The sequence below is a fragment of the Exophiala xenobiotica genome (assembly GCF_000835505.1).
Source record: "Exophiala xenobiotica strain CBS 118157 unplaced genomic scaffold supercont1.5, whole genome shotgun sequence".
NCBI classification, from domain to species: Eukaryota; Fungi; Ascomycota; class Eurotiomycetes; order Chaetothyriales; family Herpotrichiellaceae; genus Exophiala; species Exophiala xenobiotica.
The window spans coordinates 3,349,246-3,371,971 of record NW_013562490.1 but is presented as its reverse complement, the minus strand read 5'-3'; the positions used below and the strand labels follow the sequence as shown (position 1 = coordinate 3,371,971).

The 22,726-nt window shown below is 51.2% G+C and overlaps 10 protein-coding genes across 11 annotated transcripts; 7 read left to right on the top strand and 3 right to left on the bottom strand.

Annotated features, from left to right (window-relative positions):
• Positions 1–344: 344 nt before the first annotated feature.
• Positions 345–1,197, top strand: PV05_09051 (uncharacterized protein; the record flags this gene model as incomplete). The annotated part of the gene is made up of 3 exons (XM_013458609.1): positions 345–516; positions 573–981; positions 1,038–1,197. The coding sequence occupies 3 exons, from the start codon at positions 345–347 to the stop codon at positions 1,195–1,197; spliced, it is 741 nt and encodes a 246-aa protein (XP_013314063.1).
• Positions 1,198–2,142: 945 nt separating this feature from the next.
• Positions 2,143–4,553, top strand: PV05_09050 (uncharacterized protein; the record flags this gene model as incomplete). Its single annotated transcript, XM_013458608.1, has 2 exons — positions 2,143–4,185; positions 4,230–4,553. The coding sequence occupies 2 exons, from the start codon at positions 2,143–2,145 to the stop codon at positions 4,551–4,553; spliced, it is 2,367 nt and encodes a 788-aa protein (XP_013314062.1).
• Positions 4,554–4,945: 392 nt separating this feature from the next.
• Positions 4,946–5,230, top strand: PV05_09049 (uncharacterized protein; the record flags this gene model as incomplete). Its single annotated transcript, XM_013458607.1, has 1 exon — positions 4,946–5,230. The coding sequence occupies one exon, from the start codon at positions 4,946–4,948 to the stop codon at positions 5,228–5,230; it is 285 nt and encodes a 94-aa protein (XP_013314061.1).
• A 1,005-nt stretch (positions 5,231–6,235) lies between these two features.
• Positions 6,236–7,263, bottom strand: PV05_09048 (uncharacterized protein; the record flags this gene model as incomplete). The annotated part of the gene is made up of 2 exons (XM_013458606.1): positions 6,236–6,535; positions 6,586–7,263. 2 exons carry the CDS (start codon positions 7,261–7,263, stop codon positions 6,236–6,238), a joined length of 978 nt encoding a protein of 325 aa, XP_013314060.1.
• A 516-nt stretch (positions 7,264–7,779) lies between these two features.
• Positions 7,780–9,743, top strand: PV05_09047 (uncharacterized protein; the record flags this gene model as incomplete). The annotated part of the gene is made up of 7 exons (XM_013458605.1): positions 7,780–8,153; positions 8,202–8,416; positions 8,468–8,709; positions 8,762–8,792; positions 8,841–9,151; positions 9,202–9,470; positions 9,521–9,743. 7 exons carry the CDS (start codon positions 7,780–7,782, stop codon positions 9,741–9,743), a joined length of 1,665 nt encoding a protein of 554 aa, XP_013314059.1.
• Positions 9,744–10,133: 390 nt separating this feature from the next.
• PV05_09046 lies at positions 10,134–12,923 on the top strand (the record flags this gene model as incomplete). 2 transcript variants are annotated; one of them, XM_013458604.1, is made up of 4 exons in its annotated part: positions 10,134–11,346; positions 11,407–11,690; positions 11,758–11,888; positions 11,948–12,923. In XM_013458604.1, the coding sequence occupies 4 exons, from the start codon at positions 10,266–10,268 to the stop codon at positions 12,714–12,716; spliced, it is 2,265 nt and encodes a 754-aa protein (XP_013314058.1). In that variant the 3' UTR covers positions 12,717–12,923. The 2 variants fall into 2 exon arrangements, with proteins under 2 accessions (XP_013314058.1, XP_013314057.1); XM_013458603.1 differs by having other exon boundaries at positions 10,266–11,346; positions 11,758–12,923.
• PV05_09045 (uncharacterized protein) lies at positions 12,907–13,584 on the bottom strand (the record flags this gene model as incomplete). The annotated part of the gene is made up of 2 exons (XM_013458602.1): positions 12,907–13,154; positions 13,221–13,584. The coding sequence occupies 2 exons, from the start codon at positions 13,582–13,584 to the stop codon at positions 12,907–12,909; spliced, it is 612 nt and encodes a 203-aa protein (XP_013314056.1).
• A 335-nt stretch (positions 13,585–13,919) lies between these two features.
• PV05_09044 (uncharacterized protein) lies at positions 13,920–15,295 on the bottom strand. Its single transcript, XM_013458601.1, has 2 exons — positions 14,842–15,295; positions 13,920–14,771 (listed from the first exon to the last, which is right to left on the bottom strand). The coding sequence occupies exons 1-2, from the start codon at positions 15,165–15,167 to the stop codon at positions 14,123–14,125; spliced, it is 975 nt and encodes a 324-aa protein (XP_013314055.1). The 5' UTR covers positions 15,168–15,295; the 3' UTR covers positions 13,920–14,122.
• A 363-nt stretch (positions 15,296–15,658) lies between these two features.
• On the top strand, positions 15,659–17,129 carry PV05_09043 (uncharacterized protein). The gene is made up of 4 exons (XM_013458600.1): positions 15,659–15,933; positions 16,003–16,111; positions 16,163–16,633; positions 16,690–17,129. Exons 1-4 carry the CDS (start codon positions 15,790–15,792, stop codon positions 17,046–17,048), a joined length of 1,083 nt encoding a protein of 360 aa, XP_013314054.1. The 5' UTR covers positions 15,659–15,789; the 3' UTR covers positions 17,049–17,129.
• A 258-nt stretch (positions 17,130–17,387) lies between these two features.
• PV05_09042 (uncharacterized protein) lies at positions 17,388–19,826 on the top strand. The gene has a single exon (XM_013458599.1). It carries the CDS (start codon positions 17,581–17,583, stop codon positions 19,300–19,302), a length of 1,722 nt encoding a protein of 573 aa, XP_013314053.1. The 5' UTR covers positions 17,388–17,580; the 3' UTR covers positions 19,303–19,826.
• Positions 19,827–22,726: the final 2,900 nt, after the last annotated feature.

The following is a 22,726-nucleotide window of genomic DNA, read 5'->3' as shown; positions in this document are numbered from 1 at the left end:
GCTCACTCGGATCATACTACAGGGGACCACGGCGCGTGGGCGATTACTGTTGGGCTCATCAACCCTGAATGATGCTTATGTGGTTTGGCCAGTGGCTTGTCTGCTTTTAATGTCCTCTTAGCCTTTCCCCGTCAGCGTCTGAACTTCGAAAGCCTTGTTGTCCGCTGTCTTTGATTTCCTGCTAAGGCCCCTTGTGATTTCCCGGTTCAAGCATTGTCAGACCACCACTTCTTTTCAGTCACGGCAAAGTTGGATTGCATTAGACCCGGACTTACCTGAGGTACAGCAGATTTGATACTTGACATTGGGAACCTTTTTCCTGTCTGCATTCTCGATAACACAAAATGGCTGTGATATGGGGTCTCGATCTCAAGGATATGCAATGGGGGAAATTCAAGAGCTCCTATATGTTCGGTAACAAGGATTACCATCTACGACGGACGAAGTTCGTCGTCTACCAGATCGCTATGATCTTTTGCGTTGTTTCTGAATCTGTCGGTACTGCAGCTCTATCAGGTGATTACCACTTCTCTCCTCATTCCTTTGAGCATCTGACTGACTTCACACCGCAGACTACGTCGAGCAACAATCACGGATAGAAAAGCTACACTCATCAGCAGCCGTCCATAATGACGACTTCGTCGGCATTGCCTCCTACAACATATTTGTGGGTATTGCCGTGGCTACCATCTTCGGAGCCGCCTTCTTCTTCGACCTCTTCTTCCCAGAGCGATACGAACCTCGCAATATCCGGTGGGCATGGAGAATCAGTGCCCTTGTGATCACGCTGATGACATTCGCCGATGCATTGGCATTGACAGTCATCGTGGCTACTGGCAACGCCTGGATCTCTGCGAGCTCGGAGGATGCCGAAGAGATTGCGCGGGAGAAGATCAACCCTCCTCTGAGATACCGTGACAATGGCCGGGCGATTGCAAGCGTTGTATTTTTATGGGTTGGACTCTGCGGGACCATTGCTAGGTAGGTGGACTATTTTGTTTCGCGTTGCACGGGGATGGTACTAATCGTGCATTCAGCTGTATTATTCTCTGGCTATACTACCAGCACCTCGACACCTATGGTCCAAAATCCCATACTGCTCGGATGCGAGATGATGTCGACAAGAGCATTCTCAAAACCGAGCGAGTCACCTCGGACATGACCACCAGAGACCAAGCGTCCAAATACCAGGCCTAGACTTTCCCAGGGGGGACGATGCGATACTGTCTACGTCTTGAAGAGATACATGCTTGTGGAGGGCTTCCACCTCTGGAATATCTAATTCCAGCTTACTCCTGCTGGTCCAGATAGCGAGGAATTGGACTCCCAGTATGGGTCTTACTAGATTCGCCACGAGAAGGCCCTAGGACGTCCGTGTCCCCTACAGGGACATGACCGCCATCTTGCCCTCCCCAGCTGTTGTTGGGTGAAGAATGCGCTGTTTCCAGATACATGTGAGCATGGCCAGCAATGATAATGTTCGGCGTCAGGCGTCTTGAAGCATCGGGGTTTGGAGAATGGATGGATCTGTTGTAATACAGTTTGCATGAGCCGGGCTTTCGGGTGCACCAGAAGAACATGCGTCTGCTGCGGCAGTGTATAAAAATGGTTGACAATGAAGTATATCATGTTCGTCTCACTGTTGGATATGACCTGCTTGCCCTAGAGTACCTGGTAACTATCATTCTAGTATGCATGCCACCAAAAGTGACCCGCAAGCTGTGCGTCGGCATTGTTTGGCCAAGGAGCGCCTCTTTGGTTGCAAGCGCATACAATACAAGTATAGGTACTGTCGAGAGGGCAGGCCTACAACTGGCGAGTTTTGCAACACTCGTAACCGAGATATCATGGCATTGGGCGGACATTTGATGGGAATTCTAGGTCTGCACGTTCTCCAAATCACACGTTTGGGTGCACGTCCCGGCCGCCTCTGTGCGTTTGATGATTGGCGGTTTTCGTTGACGTTCCTGCATGGCGTCTTGGATTCATCACTCCAACAAGTTCGCACCTTTATCGTTTCATCTCGTCATGAACACTTACATTTCTTAGAGTCTCACCACCTGCGCAACCTGGGCCTCGCCCTAACACACTGCTCGTCTTGATGACCTGAGCGTGCTCACGAGAGCCTTCAGACGGCTCATCATGTCTTCCCGACAGTCATCTCCTCATGCCTCAGAGCGCACGCCTCTCCTCTCCAGAGTCGAAAACTCCGAGTCTGGCTCTGTCAATCAGCCTAATGGTGCGGTAGATCATCCAAATGACGCCGCATCGATCTCCGAATCGTTAGAGTCGACACAGAGCAAGAAGCAAAAGAGGTGGCCGACAGTCATAGCGTTGACAACACTGTGCCTCGCGGTGCTGATTTCCTGCTTCGGGTTTGCTCTTCCTTCAGTCGTCGAAGAATATGCAAAGGAAGCAGTGGTATTTGAACCTACGAACCTGTCCATCGACTCCTTCGCATCCTTTGGGGTCCGTGCCAGGGTTCAAGGGACACTCTACCTAGATGCGAAAAGAGTAAGCAACAAAGTCACAAGAGACCTCGGGAGGTTTGGAACATGGATCGCAAGAGAAGTACAAAGTGGAGAGTCAGAAGTCAAGGTCTACCTACCAGAATACGACAATGTCCTGCTGGGGACAGCGACTATTCCTCCTGTCAAAGTGAACATTCGGAACCATCACGAGAATCATGTTGATATCCTGGCGGACCTGGAACCGGGTGATATGGACGGGGTTCGGAGGATAGTTAAGAACTTTATGGACCGCAAGCTAAAAGAGCTGACCGTCAACGCTGTCGCTACCCTTCCATTACGCAGTGGTTTAATCAGATTGCCCAAACAGACAGTTTCACAACTTCTGCAGTTCCAGGGCCACGATGTACCGACTGTCCCAAATGCTGAAATTCGGAAAATTCGATTTGCCGAGTATGGTATGCCAGGACACCCTGAAGGTCTGAAAGCAATGGCAGTCGTCTCAGCCATGAATGATTTTCCTCTCAGATTCGATGTGCCGGCACTAGCTTTTGAAATACTACTGCCAGATTGTTACGATGACTACCTGTTGTTCGCAACTGCAAAGACTGATGTCATCCACATCCTACCGAAGCAAAATATTACCGCAAGCGTGGTCGGATTGGTACAACAACTACCCACGTCTTTGACAGCGGCCTGTCCAGGTACAAAGACCTCACCCTTGGATAGTCTGGTTGCAGATTATCTGGCTGGAAAGAACACGACTGTCTACATTCGTGGAGGAGAACAAGACCCTGACACGCCTGGCTGGATCGGAAAGTTGTTCCACGAAACAACCCTGCCATTTTCACTGCCAGGACATCCGTTCGACAATCTGATCAAGAATTTTTCTTTGACCGATGTTCATGTATCCTTGCCAGATCCATTGACCGAATCTCGACCAAAACTCTCTGCAAACGTCAAAGTCCTCGTAGGACTACCTCCTGAAGTTAATGTCAACTTGGATGTCGATAGAGTCCGAGCCGATGCGGATGTGTTTTACAAAGGTGATCTACTGGGAAAGTTGGATTTGAGCAAATGGCAAAAGGCCAATGCATCACAAATAGACAGTGACTTACTGGTTCAGTCGGTCGTGGAAGAAGCACCCTTGGAAATCAAGGATGATTCGGTATTTTCCAAAGTTGTCCAACAACTGCTTTTTGGCAAGGGCGCTGCACTTTCGGTTCGCGCAACCGTCGACGTCAATACTCTTACGGCTCTGGGTGAATTCGTGGTTCGGGGAGTTCCAGCACAGGGGGACATTTTCCTCAAACCGATGACTGGAAATTTCAAGATGCCAGAAATAAAGGGTATGGAAGTCGTCGATACATCGGAAACCTCATTGACTCTGCAGGCAAGGGTTAATGTGACTAATCCTACCGACTATTCGGCCTCGATACCGTATTGCAATGTCAGCATCTGGGTCAACGACACCCGAGTCGGTTATGCTTGGACATCATCGGTCAATATCGTGCCTGGCCCGAATAACGTTGTGGCCAGAGCTGCGTGGGAAGTTGGAGCTGTCGGAAGAGAGTGGCTTTCACAGTTTATCTCTGGCTATAACACGACATTGACAGTCAAAAGCCATGCTAGGTCAATACCCAACTTTCCCGATCCGAAGCTGGAAATGACAATACCAACGCCACATATGTTTGGCCATTTTTTAAGGGAAACCACGGTATGTCCGCATCCTGGCTGCGGATTTGGCGGCTGACAATGTAGATGCATATATTATCATCTACCGCGACGTTTGTTCTAATGTCTCCCTTCGCTATGTACATCAATGACATCTCGGCGTCTGCTTTTTATAATGGTTCAGAAGTCGGCACGATAGATTGGGATTACCCCTTCGCGATCGAAGCAGGCGAAAATGTCACACCCAGGCTACCTGTGGCATGGGGTAGCAATGCATTGGGAACGATTCGAGAAGCTTTAGGTGGAACCCTGAAACTGGATGCCAATGCTGACGTCGGGGTCAGAATCGGTCAATGGCAGGAACGAATATGGTATGAGGGTCACGGATTGGGAGCGAAGATAAGACTATGAAGGTTCTCTAAGCTGACTGAAGTAAGTTGACTTGGTGTGCCAGTGTGTGCTTGATGAAGCTGATCCAGATCAACATGTGCTAATGTTTATGTCAAGCCGTCATCATCCGGACGTGAGTACCGGATACTATCCAGCCTCGCGTATAAATACTCCACGATACTCCTGGGACAAGTCTACCCGCCATCATGACCTATCACCTGGGTGATCATGGCCTATTGCCCAGTGGCATGATAGAATTTTCCCTCGGTCAAAATTCGGCGGGTCTGGCGGTCACTTCATCGGTCACGTGCTGTCGACCAAATCCACCAAACAAGGCAAATATATAAAAGTCAAGGCAGCCACCCAGCAGCATTGCATAGCTGGCCCCTCTCTTTTGGTCTGTCAAGTCAAACATGCCTGCAAAGACGAAGTCCCTCAATACCCAGCTCCGCAAGAAGGGCCTGGAAATGGTCCAGGAATCAGTCGACCCGGAGTTCGGCCCAGTTTACACAATAAGTTCCACAAAGCCTGGGATCACCAACAGCGATCTTGCCTATCGACTATATTACTGGGGAGAGACTGCGAAATGGAGCGCTAGCAGGAGGAAAGCTATTGAGAAAGCTACTAACCGTATCAATCGTATCAAAGCGCAAGAGGCAGCGTCGAAGACGGATTCATCTGAGAGTGCCAGTGAATGAAGTCGAACAGTCGTGGACCTACGACAATGTCGTACCTGCAACAGATTTGGACCCCAGCAGCTCCAGCTCGTTACCCCCCGGACACATTTCTCGTACAGACCATCCTTGTCGCCCCTTCAGGACGGCTAGAGCACCGTGTGGATCGGTCCCATTTTGCAAAACATCTCTCTGCCGCAAGTGCAAGCCACAAGTGCACCAAACATTGACATTCCAGAAGTCAGCACCAGAGCAGCCGCAAAACCTGTGCTCTCTGTGTCTCAAACTCAAACCCCTACCATTATCTGTGCCAGGCACGAAGCTAGAACCCTGCAAGGAATACGCTCTAGTTTGCAACACCCTCGAACTAAATCACCGAAGATATGAATCACGGCTTCGATATCGACAAATCACGATGGAAAGTGTATCCGAACTCAAAAGCTAAATAACAATCGAGTCCATACCCACCACGGTCGAGCAACCTACTCGACGTTCTGTCCATCTTGAGGATTGTCGAATTGTATGTCGACTCAGACTTCGGTCGTCTAGCCAACCAAAACGCTCAGCTTACGCCCACTTCGTTAACAAAGATCCACAGCGAGTCCCTGGCTGTTTGGGCGCGAATCCGTCCAGGCCGTGAGTCACGATTACGTCCAGAGTGTTGCTGGTTCAATGATGTATGTCAAGCGGATAAGTACTCCTGGAGAGCATTTGGCAGCGGTGGGATTGGTGGTAGTCCTGGGCCACTGAACAGTCCATCCTCAATATCAGATTCGATAAACTTGTCGTGTTAGATAGTGCTTCCCGGCATGGAAAAAGACAAGATGGCAGACGGAGGAGCATAGGAGAAGAAGAATCAGTTTGTAAGTGATGCTAGATGTCTCTTCATACCTCACATAGGGCAGGTGCCTTCTAGGTGGGAAATATGACAAGCCTGCCGCCCGTGCGATGGAAGCAAAGCTCGATCACTATCAAATCTGTTGCACAACTGGAGCACGGTTTCCTGGCGTTCTTACGTTCGAGCGCCTTTCAGTGATTGTCTTCATCATAATGCCCGGATGGATCATCTTTCAGAGAAGGGTCAAGGACGACTCGTGGATCATCGCTTTCTACCCAGCCGCAGAACGGTTGACTCAACTTGTAACCCATCAGTTGCTGTATGTGGACCGGCATCTTCAGCACGACTTCACGTGGTATAGCCAGGTATTGGTTCTCTTCCTGCCGCAGGAAGCCTTTGGTCATGAAGCAACTAAAAAGCAATCGTTCCTGGTTGGTAGTCTTATTTGCAGAGCCGCCATGGTAGCAGGAACTCAACATCATGAAAGCATCCTGCAACACTATTAGCTTGATGGTTCCTGGCCGGAAGAAATTTAGCTTACACCTGGCTCCATTTCTGCATGTACAGCAAGCTCCTCCTGAGGCGGTCGATCTTTGGACCAGAGGTGGCTTCCGGGGATGAATCTTGTGGCACCATTCTCCTTGGTGGCTGGCTTTCCTGCCACAAACCAACCAATACCGACGTCTCTGTCATAGTTATCCGGGTACACTGCTACCTCCGTCTCGTACGTTTGATGACACCAACTGTCTCGGTGCAGTGGTTGATTCCATGCTCCTGGTCCGATGGAGAAGCATATGGAGTTGTTCAATTGAGGATCGGACCTGGCGAATATCTTCTTGTCACCACTCCAGTACCAATTCTTTCTGGTCAGAAACTCCTTGCATACGGCCTGATAAAGCGGATGATTGATGATATGCTCGGCACAGATGGGACTCTTGCCAATCATGCCCTCGACTCTCCGTGTCTGGATTGGAAAGAAGTCTCCTTCCCACACGACATCGGCTTCGATGTGAGGACGAAGGTCCTTCTCAACTTGAGCAAGAATATCCTTGCTGACTGCTCCTTTGATCTTGCAGCCACCACTGATCTTCAGTGCCTTAATGACCTCTTCTGGGTTGGCATCAGCCGCGAACGTCTGGACTGAAGGCACTGCGTCAGCCTTGATCGGGATGAATTGTCTCTCGGCTTCCGCGATCTCGGTGACGGTCGTGGTTGCCATTGTTGAGACGGGTATTTGCAAGCGCCGCCTACGCCATCACCAACAGTCCTCCGCCCTTTATATAACCCCATACTTTCCAGCGGGTAGGAAGGTAACTCCCTTGCCCAAATAGGCAACAAAGAGTTTCTGGGGATCTTATCGGGCACGGAACTCAGCGCTCCTAGGCGGCTAATCACTCGCCTACCCGATCAATCGCTATCAGGCGCGAAAGTACCTTAGCTGGATTTAGCGTCAACTGCCTGACGGTTGACCGATCGAAATCCCATGTTCCCATGTCGTGCCATGTGCATTCCATGTCGCTGGAGCTTGCAATAGCTTGTCCGAGCTTATCGTTACTCTAGGCCTGGACACATTATCTCTCATGCCCAAATGGGCAAGACTCCAGCAGCGCTTATCATATTAACGTCTACGGCTTCGTGTTCCCAGGGATAAATAACATGGAGCACGAACTCCCACTTGAACAGAGGTCAAACTTGTCTCCAAACCCACCTCTACGGAGTCACAGAGTCAATCGCAATGACCTCTGACAGCAGCACCGCCACGCCTCCGCAAGGGGGCAAGGCCAATACTCAGATCGATATCGATGACATCGAACTCCAAGCGCAAGGTTATACCAGGGCTATGCCTAGGCGGTTTTCGCTACTGTCCCTGCTGTCAATGTCCTATGCGCTTTTGGCAACCTGGAATGGATTCGGCAGTGCCTTTGGAACCGGTTTCATTGAAGCATCCTCAGCTGGATCGATATGGACCCTTACAATCGCTGGTGTCATGACTGCTGTTACTGGCATCGGCATGGCCGAGTTGTCGTCTGCCTACCCAGTGGCAGGAGCTCAATACTACTGGTCGTTCGTCGTCTCCAGTCCAGAGTGGGCTCCGTTCGCTTCCTACATGTAGGTGGTGGACTTACCATTTCCGTCGCCTGTGCTAAGACTTCCCAGATCAGCAGGCATCAGCACACTTGGTTGGTGGCTTGGTCTTGCCAGCGTGACGAACTTCATCTCAGCGATGATTGTTGGGATTGCCCAGCTCAACCATCCAGACTACGTGATCGAAAGATGGCACATTTACCTTGTCTTCGTCGCCGTGACGTGGGCGGCGATAGGGATGAACGTCTTCTTTACTAAATGGTTGCCTGCATGGAACAAATTCATCCGTGAGTCTCACCACATACAATTGAGAGGGTCAGGTACTCACGAGATTCCAGTGTATTTCTCAGCAACATCGATGGTTGTCACCATGATTACGATTCTTGCCTGTGCTGCTCCCAATTTCCAATCGGCCAGTTTCGTGTTTGCTGACACGACCAATTCAACTGGTTGGTCCAATGACGGCCTTGCTTTCCTTCTGTGCACCGTCAACGCTTTGTACGGCTTCCTGGGCGTTGATTGCGGTGCCCATCTCTGCGAAGAGATTCCGAACCCAACAATCAACGTCCCGAAAGTTATCGTAAGTTTCCAGACTTTCAGATTCCTTTGTCAATGCTGATGCTTCACCGTAGATGTATCCAGTCTTGATGGGATTCGTGACAGGTGATTGACCCTTTTCTTAGTGCGAGGCGTCTTCTAACGAGTCTTTAGCATTTCCGTTCGCGATCTCACTGTCTTTTGTGATTACAGATTTTAACAGCGTCATTGCCACTCCAACCGGACTGCCCCTTATCGAGGTCTATTATCAGGCCACGGGCAGCAAAGCAGGGACGTCGATCCTCATGGTTGCGTTTGCGATATGCTTCTTCGGATGTGCCACGGCCAACATCACCAGCTCAAGCCGACAGATGTGGTCCGCATCCCGGGATGACTGCTTTCCCTTGTCGAGATACTGGAAGCAAGTTCATCCGCGCTGGGAAATGCCTTTCAATGCTGCATGTCTTTCCGGCGTCCTTGTAACAGTAAGTTCGGTACCACTTCATTAACACTGGCGCCACTTACATTGGTGCAGCTGTACGGTTTGATATTCATCGGGTCATCGGCTGCATTCGCGTCCATGGTTGGAGCCACCATCGTTTTCATGACGACTTCCTACGTACTACCTCAGGGAATCCTCGCGTGGCGTGGTCGTGACAAAATCCTACCCCCTCGAGCTTTGAACTTGGGCAAATGGGGCTTACCGTTGAACGTGTTGGCATGCGTCTGGGTGGTTTTCATCGACGTCATCTATTGCATTCCAACCGCCTATCCGGTGACTCTGGAGAACATGAACTGGATCAGGTATGTACCGAGTCTTACAAAAAAAGGTCCGAAAGCTGATCAGCCCGTAGTGTAGTTACTGTTGGATTGGTATCATTCCTCTTGATTGCCTGGTACGTCAGCCAGAGACATGTTTTCAAAGGCCCAAATATCAACTACGAGATGCTTCAAGCTGCTCGACAAGATGAGCTTGCCGGGCATCGGACCATTGAGGGTTTGGCTGTCGGAGCAGGAGATGATGCTGTCATTGAGGCGCTGCGGAAGCATTCTGTGGCTTCGGGGAAGAAGGATTGAGTAGAACGCGTGTATTCGGACGTCGATGGATCTCTGAAATGCAATACTAGTATCCTAGACCTCAATATCTAACCACGGAGTTGAATGACGGTAGGATTCCTTTCCTGTTGCGGTAGATAAACCAAACAGCACTGTTCGCCACTGGCACTGTCCGCTGAGGGTGACCAAGTACTATGCAAACAAACCCACTGCGCAACCGACGAGTCCAGGAGATGCTTGCTTACCGGATATCTCTCCAATCTTCGTCTCTGTCACCATGCCACGCATGCCCAACGATGCGGGGGGATTGCCACTTGATAGAATACCTGATTAACTAACTAGTGCTAGTTCGAGTGTATTTCGGAGTCGGGAGATAAGGCCATTTACAAGTACCAGTCGGGCCTTGATAACCACTTCTCCTCCTGGCTCAGCTTCTTTCCCTCGAGCGTAGACAACTGTCCGCTTGCGATTTGAATTTGGAGTCCTGGAAACCAACTAAGTTGGCGCACCAAGGACGGAAGCGTCGGGGCTTTTGCAACGACTATGGCAGCTACTACTCGTTCATACTCAGCGCGGGAATCGGCTGCCGGTGTGCCAGACGTGAAGTATCGGCGAACGAACTCGTTGGCTTTCGCGAAGTCGGATTGCCATACTTGCTCATCTCTGGGTGCTCGCTGTGATCGCCAGCGGCCGAGATGTACGCCATGTCAGGACTCCGGCATTCTGTGTCAGGGTTACTCGATGAAATTGACCTGGCACCGGAGTCATTCCGTGGCCAACAAGCCGCCTAAGGTGGTCAAATCGGCGATAATTCACGAGGCGGCAGGCGACTTATTACCCAGCTGCGACGACCGTGGGGATATCAGTGATGCACAGCAGTCGACGTCAGCTTGTAACGTTATCGGTGATGCACAACAGTCGACGTCAGCTTGTAACGAGAGCTTTGTAGACCTCGGTCGGGCCAAGCGGCACAAGAAATTCATGTTCGTGGCGGCACGTCCACCCAAGCGACGAAAGAAGAGTCACAGTGACCAATCCATCAAGGGTGATGTTAGTGCGATTAGCACGAGGCGGTCGTCGACCATGGCCTTACCTAAAGCCTCGGTGCAGGTGGTGGATGATAAAGCAGATCCGCAAATGCCGTTGCAGGTGCAGCAGAGTCAACGGCAAAGTTCAAACACCGCAGAAGATCGGCCAGTTTTGACTAGCCACGAAGAGGGAGTACAAATGCATTTGCTTGCTCCATCCACCGATGTTGGTGACCTGGACATGCCGCCGTTGAGCGAATGCGATCCTTCCAGCAGAAGCGTTACATGGCAGCAACAAGACCTCAACTGGGTTTCTCCTCCATGTCAGCAACCCTCTGAAAACATCGATCTCGAAAGCCTGGAACAATGCCTGGAGATTCAACGGCGGCCTCTCAACACGCCGTCTCCTAGCTTCGCCACCGATATCAGCCTCGGGTTTTCTCAGAACTTGTGGGATGAAGATCTAGACGAACAATCTCCTTCGTCGGCAGCGCATTCGACGACCTCGGACTTATTCGCCCAGGACATGATGATGTCCATACCTCAAATGTGCTACTCGACCCTAACGGACAAGTTCTATGGTCTGTTGGATATGTGTAAGTGAAGTGGCCCTCCTTCGCTTTGACGAGGGCTGGACTCAGCTGACCTTGGAAAAGACGACCAAGAATTCTGCAAATACCCGATCACAAACGACTTCTCCGTGAACCCGTATCGTTACCGGCCAGAGACGACGAGAGGCTCACAGCACCTGCTCCATGCGATCGTGGCTCTTTCATGCCACTTCACTCTGCGATCTTCCACCCAACCTCAGCCTCCTGCAGACGCTGTCGACCACAAGAACACTGCGCTGGTCCTTTACCAAGGAGCGCTGTCCAAAAAGGACATCCACATCCACGGGTTGAGTCTGCTGGACACGGCCATGGCATTGTGGCAATTCGAGGTGAGTCGAATAAGCCTTGACAAGTTCTGCGTAGAAAGGGCGAGCTGACACGTCCTGTCTTGCATAGGCAACTCTCTCAGCCCTGAACATCTGGCGCACCCACCTCGGCGATGCGTACAGCCTGCTCGAACTCTGTGGCGGCATACCCCGCTGGTCGACTGGAATCAAAGCCAACATCCAAGTTGCCATGTTTCTCTGGTATCCAACTTCCCTTGTCTCCCTTCCTTTTCCTTCGCAATTGACTGATCTGGTCTTAGGTGGGACGCTATGGTGTCTCTCCTCTGCCGCGAAGAATGCGTCTTCCCCTATTCATACTTCGAAGCCGTGCTCAAAGCCGAAGGCCGCCAGCACTGGACGTTCTACGAACTCAACGGGTGTCCGCGCGAGCTCCTGGTGCCGATGATGCAGCTGTCCAATCTAGCCGCTCGTGAAGCGAGAGATACTAGTCCTACATCCAGCGAGACCGTGGCAGGACTTGTCGCGGAGATCGAGCTTTCGATCCGTCGGTACGAATACCAAGGTGGAGGTCTGAGTGATCTTGTCTTCGAGGGGATGGACGCGGACGAGGAGGCCCTGCATATCGAGCGCGACCGGTACCATTGCTGTGAGGCATTTCGGTACTCCCTGCTCATCTATATCCTACGCATCTTCACGATCCGCGGGGCGGATGTCAGGGGTGACGCTGCTGAGCGGAAGCGCGTCCGCGCGAGACTTTCGTTCCTCTCGCGCATGGCGCTGGAGCACGTCCATGCCTGTCGGGCCAGCCATCTGATTCAGAAACAGGTGCTGTTTCCGGTGTTCGTTGCCGGCGCCGAGTCTAGGGATCCAGTGCACCGTGGGCTTGTTCGCGACTTTTGTGAGCGATGGTATGGCAGGTTCGGATACCAGATGTACACGACTGTGCATGACGTGTTGAGGGCGGTGTGGGCGGAACAGGATGCAGGGAACGAAGACTACTGGTGGGGAGACGAGCTGGATTCAAGACGGGCCGTCGAAGGCGTTTTTGTGCAGTTCTGCTTTGGATAGCTCCCCCAGCTAACGCTTCCGCCGCTACCGCTGGCGTGCCTTGGAGACGGGCCAACGCTGGGAGTGTGAGAGTCTCTGGTAACCACCGAGCCTTGGTTCTCCTTCCTCGCTTGTGTGTGATGTTGCGTTGGGATATATGGGATATATGGGGGATACTCCGTACTAGCTAGTAGCTCGATAGCTCTTTTCTTCAAGTTTCTGCCACCAGTTCCCGTACGGTCTTCATGGCCTTGTCGTTGTTTTCACCGACATCCAGGGGCACGAGGATTCTGCTGACGGCATTATACCCGGCCACCACGGTGACCAGCTCGAGGATCTCGCGGTCGTCGAAGTGGATTTTTAGGTGCTCGAAGGTGGTGTGGTGGACTCGGACATCGAGCGTGGCCTCGTCGGTGTATCTGAGCACGGCGGCCTCCTTTTCACTCAGTGTTTCCGACCCTGACCTAACCTCTGAGCTTGAGCCTTTCAAATTTTGGTTTGATTCTTCTACTACTGCACCTGTACCTGTACCTGTACTAGCAGCGGTAAGGCCTCTCGGTGGTGCGCTTCTGGCCGTCTCCAGGGCCTCGGGGGACAGACCGGCCTTCAGCGCCAGAGCCGCGTGGATATTCCATTCGTAGACGGCCGTGGTGAGGATGGCGACGCGGCAGACGGCCAGCTCGAGGAGCGAGGCGGGGACGATGGTCTCGGTGCGCAGGGCGCTGACGAAGGCGTTGTAGCCGTTCGCAACCGGCGGCGAGTGCAGAAGCGTTAGGTCGAGAGGGATCAAGGGCCGTGGGCGGCGGCGTGCGGCGATGCGGGCGTAGATGTCGGCCACGGACGGCGGGGAGTCGGCGGGTGGGCTTGACGGGGCGTAGGGGAGACGCATGGTTTGATCGATAGCTCTTAGAGGGGGAAGAAAGAGGAAATGTGTGTCAGAAGGGAGAAGGCAGTGACCGACAAAGTACGAGCTAATAAGCACCTCATTAGGTGATGTCGATGCAAGTGAGATACTACTACTACTACCATTACAAAAAAGGTGTGCCGTGCGCGATCCGATATGTTATGGCGCTGTTCTGTTCTGGCAATGCGGGGTCGGATCTTGTAGCTGTCTCGCTGGTGTAGGGGCTAGTGAGGCGTCCACCCGCTAATCGGAGTTTCTGTAGGCCTCATAGAGAGACCACGGAAATTCTAGGCGAAATGAACTATGCATGAATTTGGGGTGCTCATCAATCATGGGATATTTCATTGTTCACACAGGCTAAATCAAAAGAAGCGTGATTGTTTCGCCTCTTTTCGGACGTTGCATCGCAGTCCTCGAGGCGTCAAAAGTCCTGTCTTTGCCGCCACCCAGTCAAGCGGGCAGATTGCAAAACGAGGAATAACGCCCTCAAAAGACGAAAGCCCAGAAGATACATTAAGGACGCTCAGAAAACAGTGTGTACCCAACCCGCCTTTTGGCCGGGCTTCAAGGGAGCCAGAGTAACGTTGTACTCCAGGTCCAGCTCGGCCTTGGGGTCCTTGGATGGCTTGAAGTCGAGCAATAAATCGTCCTTGACAGCGCACACCGAGTCGCTGGTCACGTAGGGGTCATCGCGCGGATAAAGCTGGGTGGTGAGAGACTTGTAGCCATCGGCGCTGACCATCAGGTGGATGTGGGCGGGTCTCATGGGATGGCGGTCCATTAGTCTCAGCAGGACGCCCGCCGGACCATCGGTGGGTAGCGAGTATGCGGTCGGGTGGTAACAATAATAGTAGTATTCGCCCTTTTCGTTGGTCTTGAACTTGCCGCGCAGGTTGTTGACGGACTGCTCGTCGTCCTGGAAATCGTACTTGCCGTTGGCTGAGGCCTGCCAGATGTCCACGACGGCGTTGGGGATGGGTTTGCCCGTCTTATAGTCGCTTACAACGCCGTGCATCAGGGTAACTCTACCGGTCGGGTACGGGTCTTGTACGATGCTGTCGCCGAGCTCGCGGAAAGGTGCATGAGGACTCCAGAAGGGGCCTAGAATGGTGGAAGACGTTGGCGTTTCGTCGCTCTCCAGCATGATTTTGTTGGCGACTTCATCGACCAGACTGGAATCCGTTGTGGTTAGCTAGTCGGCCCGCCTTTGACGTAGGGAGAATCTCTACTAGTAGTACTTACGATTCGATGCCGAGAACATCGCAGATTCGCTGGCCTTCGTTTCTCTTGGAGTCGCTGATCTGGCCGATGGCGTTTGTGAACTGGACTCCCTTCATCCATTCCTCGGGCGTGAGTTCCGTCTCGCGGATGAAATCGTGAAGATGTCGGATCAGACTGCCTAGGACAAATCTCGCTCGGTCGGGAGTCTTGGGGCCCATGGCCTGGATGAGGCTGTCGGTGAAGTTGGGATCGTACTTGTGTGTCGCGTGTCCATTTGTTGCGTTGCCGTTCGTCGCGCCATTGAGGTTGACTGACGTCGAATTTTCAACCACGTTTTGGAACGACATGATGACGATTGATATGTCAAGAATCCGGCCTCAGCGAAGGGATAGAAAATAGACACCGAAGAAGGGGATATTGTTGAAGACGTTGGACTGTTCCAAGAGACATCGACATCTTCGTGGGCCATTGTCCAGGTATATATGCTCACTTGCCGTCGTAGCTAGAACAGGCCGGCAGTGAAAGTCGGCTCATGACATCGAGTACGCTCAATCTCGATTCTGGGGAAACTGGGCCCTCGGAACAAACCCTTCACGACCCTCTTGATGGTTCGTCCAATGGCGAGCATGCTAAGTCCAAGCACGGCACCAATCGTCCGAAAGCTGTGCCGTTTCTCGCTGCCGTCTCAAGAACCCCCAACAGCCCTGAACAAGGCCCCCTGGAAAATCTCACGGGCTACTCCCCCATGCCCCGCACAGGCGCCCACGCCGCTTAAAGTCGGTAGTTAAGCTCTGGCGGCCCCTAGACAGAACCGCCGAATCGAACAACCGTTTCTCACTGGACACGTATCGGGGTTGTCGGCAAGTCAACTCGGCATCTCCAGTTTTCTTGCATAGCGTCGAAGAGGAATCGACTTGTTAAAGCCATGTGACATATTCCTCACTGTATGTTAACTCATTGGTGCTGAAAATGAAGCACCATCTGATGATAGGGACATGGACACCTCCGGGAGCAATTTTCACGGTTGAATTCGACGACGAAGCCTCGACTCTGAAGCTGGTGAAAAGGACAAGCATTCCGGAAGATGAGCCGATATCATGGATGACATTCGACGTGAGTACATGCCAGATTATGTCCAAAATGCCTTGCGAGCAGACAACGCTCATACCGTCGGTCTGATAGCATCGACGGAAAAACATCTATGGAGCTTCCATGAAGAAGTGGTCAAGTCATGCCGTCGAGTCACCAGATACTATTTCGCACGAGATCTCGCACCCAATGAACCATGATCGTATGTAAATCCAGGCCCCAGAGATGCACATCAATGCTGACGGACGACCAGCTCGAGCCCAGGGTACCGACACCAGGACCAGAGCAATATTTGTTCTAGCAGCCAAACAGCCGCCCTATTGCGTCTATGGCAACCCATTCTACGAGCATGCGGGCTACGGCAACGTCTTTTCCGTCGATCAGAACGGCAAACTCGACAAGAATATTCAAAACTACGAATACAGCGAACAGTCGGCCATCCATGGTATGGTATTCGACCCGAGCGAAGAATACCTTTATTCGGCCGACATGTGGGCGGATAAGATCTGGACGCATAAGAAGGCCAGCGACGGCACCCTCACCCTTGTTGGCAGCGTCGATGCACCCTCGGCCGGCGATCATCCTCGATGGGTCGAAATGCATCCCAGCGGACATTACCTGTATGTGTTGATGGAGGCCGGAAACAGATTGGGTGTCTACGTGATCGATGAGAAGACTCATCTACCAGTCTTCACGCAGAACCTCTATCCTCTTGTTCCTCCAGGTACGTCTGATGTCGCTCGAGCGTTTGATGTTGGTGGAGATTCTAACGCGAAGCAGGTGTCCGAGATCTGAAGAAGATGTATAGATCTGACGTCGTATTTTGTTCTCAGAGTGGGAAATACCTCTTCGCAACGGCCAGGTCCAACTCATTCAACGTGACGGGGTATATCAGCGCGTTCAAACTTGGACCACACGGTCAGGTCGAGCGGCAACTGTGCATCAGTCCCACACCCAACAGCGGTGGCCACTCGAATGCTGTGAGTCCTTGTCCATGGACGGACGAGTGGTTAGCTCTGACCGATGACCAAGACGGATGGGTCGAGATCTACCGGTGGCAAGACGAGTACCTTTCGAGAGCCGCTCACTTGGATATCAAAGAGCCTGGCTTCGGTATGAATGCTATCTGGTATGACTAGTAGGGTTGTGCGGACATAGAGCGAGTACAACAGGAGACTCCTTAGCTGTACCTCCAATTTTGAAAAGCACATCACGTTGCGGATAAAGTCTTTTCCGCCTCCCGTCGAGGCCGTTTATACGTCACCGAGTGTGGGCAGCTACTGTAGGTGTGAGGCTAGGTGGTAGGCTCGCGGGGCTTGTTCCGATGCAAATTCTAGGCATCTGAGCACGGCAGATGCACCCAGAGTCTTCTTCCTCATCATTGGCTTGTCGCTCGAGACCAATGAGTGCATGTCGTTAGCTTGACGAAAACCCATTACCGGCCTTCTTCTGAAAGCTCACAACGTCCTCCTTACTAGTAGACAACCACTTGCTTGATTGTATTCGTGGTACCACTTCTGATACCAGGAGGTCAAGCAACGGTAAGGCGGTGCTTACCTTCCTATCTAGAAGACGACGCGACGCCTACACCAGATCAACCCGAGTCAACGTACCTCATTTCTGCTTTCCGGAAAACGACCGGCGTCCAAATCTGAGTTCTGTGGTGTCATCATGCCTTCTTCAAGTCCAACTCGCGGGTTGCTCTTTGTAACCATGCAGCCCAAAGAGACGTTATCACTAGACCTATTCCATGACTGGTACAACAATGAACATGGACCCAACCGAACACGTCTGTCATTCATGCCCAATGGTTTTCGCTATCGAGCGGCCGACCTCCCAGGACCTAACGCTGGAACACAGTCCAAGCCGGAGTTCCTAGCCATCTATGATGCCACTGACATGGACCAATTCAACGAGCAGCCATATCAGTACTTGCGCGCCCCGCCCGGCAAAACCCAACGTGAGATCGATGTGATGGCCCAGATCTGGGTCGATCGACTTATGTTGGATTTCGTGGGTGAACGAATCAACGACAAGACCTTTGTGAGACTTGAATCACCGGAGCATTTCGAGGAGAACAGGAAGGGGAACGTCCTGACTACATCGCGATACCTGCTGGCACCGAGTCAAGTGTCGAATATCGTGGACTGGATCCAGAACTCTCTCCTGCCAAAAGTGGCAGAGATCCCTGGCTGGAGGAGGACATCCTGGTTCAGGACTTCGTATCTTGAACCTCGCGAAGACGGGAAAGTCGACGTTGTCGTGATCAATGAGTTCACCCCATCAACCGAACCCAAGTCTGTGCCCATATTCGAAGCTCCACCCGTGGAAGTTTCGGACAGCAAGGTCCGCACATACGAACTCTTTTACACCTTTGGAGGAGCGGCCCGGCACCTGGGAATTGTAGCTCCCTGGACCTCGCCCGACGGGCTCACCAAGACCATCCCCAACGTTTCACCTTTTGGCTCAGCAGTAGAGTCCACGGTCACGACACGCGATGGCGCAGTCCTACCTTTCCGCCTCGAAGGCAATCCTTCTGATCCTGACGCACCCGTGCTTGTATTGGTCAACTCGGTCCTCGTGACCTGGGGCATCTGGGACAGCTTCTTGAAGCATTTCTTCTCTCGGCCACAGAACCAACAATATCGCGTCCTTCGGTTTTTGTCCCGTGGTCGGACCATGCCCAGCGGCACGACGAGCCCCGTGACCGTCGACGTTCAAGCTTCGGACATCATCCAGCTCTTGGACTCACTTCGCATACCCCAGGCTGCGGGCTTGGTTGGCGTTTCCATGGGCGGAGTGACGGCGCTGGCGACAGCACTCAAATACCCCTCGCGGATCAAGTGCTTCGTCGCCTGCGACACCTCGGCCAAATCCCCGGCCGGGAACAAGGACACATGGAGCCAACGCATTGCTGTGGCCGAGAAGGGAGGCATGACGCTGCAGCTCTCGTCACTGTTTGGCGACGAGTCCCCCGACGCCAGTCCGCAGCCGGTGGTGGGCGAAGAACTTGCCGAGATGACGGTCCGGCGCTGGTTCGTGCCCGAATCCTACGACAATCCCGACCTTGTGCCTGAAATCGCCAGGGTCAAGCGGATGGTCCTCACCAACTCGCTGCCCGAATTCCGCCGCGGCGTCGAGTCTCTGTTCAATTACGATTACACCGATCTCATGCCCGAGTACAAGGGTAGAGGCGCCTTTCTGGTCGGTGCTGGAGATGGGGTGTTACCTAAAGGAATGGAAAAGATGTCAAAAGAGTTGGGATCGGCTGACGGACGGTCTGCTACGTTCAAGATTGTCGAGGGTGCTGGACACCTCCCGATGGTTGAGAAGCCTCGGGAAGTGGCAGACTTTGTGGGCGATTTTTTGGATGGTAGTAGTACTACTACTTAGAGGCTTTATGCAAAGCACAAGTAGCGAATACGTCAGTACAAGCATGTGGTGCTGACTATATACCAGTACTTATATTCTAGCTGTTACAGCCCCTGGTAACCCTCGCTTCTATCGACTTCTATACCAGGTACCCCATCGACATGCCGATCAACCGCCCATACTCCTTTTTGGAATTCGAACCTTTTGTCGTCCGCCTCTTCTCCGAGATTCTCAATCGGCTAAGCCCATTCGCCAACTTTCACCGGGAAGAATCCTGGTGCCGCCCGTTGTATTAACAACAACGACACTTGCTGGGTCTTGGGAAGTGCCGCCGGACAAAAACCTTCTTCCTTCTGATGTTGTGATCTGACAGTGTTGGGAAAACCCGTCGCACGTTCAAGAGTTGTCGCCCCAGTGGCGAGGAAACTCTCCTGTATACTACCTAGTACTAAGTATCGCTGGAACATCGGGGGTTCTAAGCTGGGTGGATTGGCTGATTGAAGAATGTTTTCGCACCGGTTTTCGTGCTCAAAATATTGTAAATGTAGAATCCTTCAATGCCGAGTGCAACCAGTTTTAGAATCCTTCTGAGCTGTTTTCACTTTATCTTCAGTGTATTCTCACTACTACTTTACTATAGTACCTAGTACCGAAGGGACTTTTTAAGAATTTGGCAAACTGAACTTGGGCGAGTGGATTGAGTGAGTCTGAGCATGCCCTGAACCGATTGCGAGTCGTATCTTGACCGGTTCCAAGTAGAATCTAATGCGAATGTGAATGTGGTCTGCACTTGATGCCTCAGACTATCCTAGGGAGAGCGTAGACGCAGGGGAAATGCTTAAAATAGCAGCCGCGGCTAAACTTCTTTGCGTAAAATAGCAGGTACGATTTGAGCTGGCCGTGCCTACCTTATCGTTCTTTAATTTTTTAATTTTTGAAAAGACTAACGTTAGAATTTTTTATAATTTCTAATTTATAAAGCAACGACGCTACTACCTCAATTAAAAGGACTTTGATACTGATCTATAACATAGTTCTATCGTTAAAATATCTTATAAAAGACCTCGTTACTAATATTTAAATTTTAAATTTCAATATATTTAATTTTTTTACTCAAGCTAAATTAAGATATATATAGTATAGTATCAATATCTATAGAATTAATGTAGAATATAGGGAATCAACTGAAATATTTTAAATCGAGTTAGCGAGCTTACTTTTCTCTAGTACTCTATAGCGCTAGTTTAACTTAGGATCGACTTAATCCTAGCTCGATCTATTATCCCTAAGATACTAATACTTATATTCGTCTATAAGTAATAGTATTATAACCTTTTAAATAAGGTTATTGATTAACGCTTATATATCATAAGAGTTAATTTTTTATAGTAGACTAGAAGGGAAGGCGAGATAATATATCGATAGAACTCTTTATTTATATACTACTCTACTTATAGATGTATTTTAAAACCGATTAACTCGATTTCAACCGATTTAGACTAATTTATAATAATATAGTACTTAAGTATAGAATGATATTTTCTAATTTTCTCGCTCTCTTCGAGTTTTTCTAATAGAAGTTATAGGAGATATAATCCAAAGTAAGTCAGTACTAATTAATTATCTATCAATGTATTGACTTGAATTCTATCTGCATATCTTACAAAGGTTATTGGCTTCGTGATGTTCAAAAACATCGACTTTTGACCCATTTTTGGCGAGAATTGGGGTGGAGGTCCTTACCGCAAGATTCAGTGTCTAAAATTGACTCAATAGTAGGCCTAAACTTTCATTTTCCTACCACAGAAACCCAGATTCAACCGCCAGCCGCAGGACCAAGTTCGGTTCCTTTCTCACTAAACAGCCACATGCGCGAAGGACTTGAAAGTCTCGACTCTTCCCTGCCTCCTTCTTGACGAGTTCATCCTGGTCTGCATCGAAACAGACGCCCTCAGTCCCGTCTTCGCACACAGATGCAGCTGCTTGGATCCCCATATCGCAGTACAACTTCTCAGCCAGACTGAGAAAGTTCGGTGGTAATATTGCTCGTGATCAGTCTCGAGCCGAAGTCCACGTCCTTCATTCACGTTTGACTCTTGACGCTTGTGAGTCGGCTCCTGCTTATGCATGGTGAGATAAGGAGAACTGCAGAGTTCCTCGTCCTAGGTCACATGGTGGGCGTTCCCATTTCTCATCCGGCGATACCAAGTTGAGAGTGATGCCTGGGATACTGATGCCGCTAAGAACGTTGCGATCGCTTTGGAGTGGTTGAGAAGTTGCGATAGAGACGATCCTCGTAATCTCTTAGGAGCGGAGTGTTGAAGCCCCTCTCGTTCTCTTCCGGCCAGCCTCCCCGACCGTTGACTACCGTGACCCATGGATACAACTAAACCCATGGTTGCTGTAGACCAGAGGAGCGATGCTAGCACTGTTGGTTGACTTCAAGTCTAGGGGAGGGAAGAAGATGGCATGGATCTTGACTTATGAGTGAGAGGAGACTGCTATCAGTAGTAGTTGTCGGCAGAAATTTGTTGAGAACGACTGAATTCTTTTCAACAAGCCGGTGGGCATTTCTGAGACGACTGTGAACTCATGTGCGGCCACGTGTAGGTTGTAAGTATATACAAGCGTTGACCACAAAATGCCGTAGTTTGATGAACAAGGAGGATCGCCCTCTTGCTGTTGCGGGCAGAGGGATTCTACTTCTTTGATTCGGCGAGCCTCGTCTTCGTTGGGCAGCCTGGGGTCAGTATGTCAGTAGGATCGCAGCTCGATTGAAACAGTAGTCAATAAGGGTGTCGTCTTGTGCACGTGTATCTGTGTGTTTGGTTCTGTCGCGCACTTTCCTTTGTCGGTTTCAGTTCAGGGCATCCTTACTTGCGAACTGGAAAATCTGGAGCCCACCACGCAAGGAAAGGTCCCCAACATCAAGCTCTTCAGCACTGTTCGTAGCATGTAGACGGTGGACCACTCAGAATCAGGAAAGCTTCATGATGAACAGGCACATATGTCTGTGTTTGGGTGTGGCCTGCTGCTGCGGTTGAATACTTTGTCCTTTGTGCGCAGATCAGATTCATGCAACTTTATCTCCTAACTTTAACTTTATCTCGCATGTCCACCACAGTAAACCCGTCGATGCACATTCGAGTAGACCAACGCTAGGTGAGGACTGCGTGGGACTGCTGAGGAGACCTTCGGCGAAGTCGGGGACAGAGAAATGCCCGCATAAGTCCATCGCCCACGTGAAGCAGCGAATATCTTGAGTGGCAGGCACCGCACTGGCTCATCAGTAGGATGTCCCCCAGAGAACGTCCGCAGGCACAGAAAGGCACAGCTAGCTCGACGGAAATGTGCTGCCTGTTCTCCTTTCCAGTCACAAGACACCGCACTGTTGCCTGTCTGGTCAGCAGGTGTGTGCCTCATGTTGCCCGTGCCATGGATGCTT

Excerpts from the sequence above, each read along its gene's own strand:
- PV05_09044 (XM_013458601.1), bottom strand. The coding sequence starts at position 15,167 with ATGTCGTTCCAAAACGTGGTTGAAAATTCGACGTCAGTCAACCTCAAT. Across the intron at positions 14,772-14,841 it reads GATGTTCTCGGCATCGAATC|TCTGGTCGATGAAGTCGCCA; the intron begins GTAAGTACTACT and ends AACGGATTCCAG.
- PV05_09043 (XM_013458600.1), top strand. The coding sequence starts at position 15,790 with ATGAAGCACCATCTGATGATAGGGACATGGACACCTCCGGGAGCAATT. Across the intron at positions 15,934-16,002 it reads TATCATGGATGACATTCGAC|CATCGACGGAAAAACATCTA; the intron begins GTGAGTACATGC and ends TCGGTCTGATAG. Across the intron at positions 16,112-16,162 it reads GCACCCAATGAACCATGATC|CTCGAGCCCAGGGTACCGAC; the intron begins GTATGTAAATCC and ends ACGGACGACCAG.
- PV05_09042 (XM_013458599.1), top strand. The coding sequence starts at position 17,581 with ATGCCTTCTTCAAGTCCAACTCGCGGGTTGCTCTTTGTAACCATGCAG.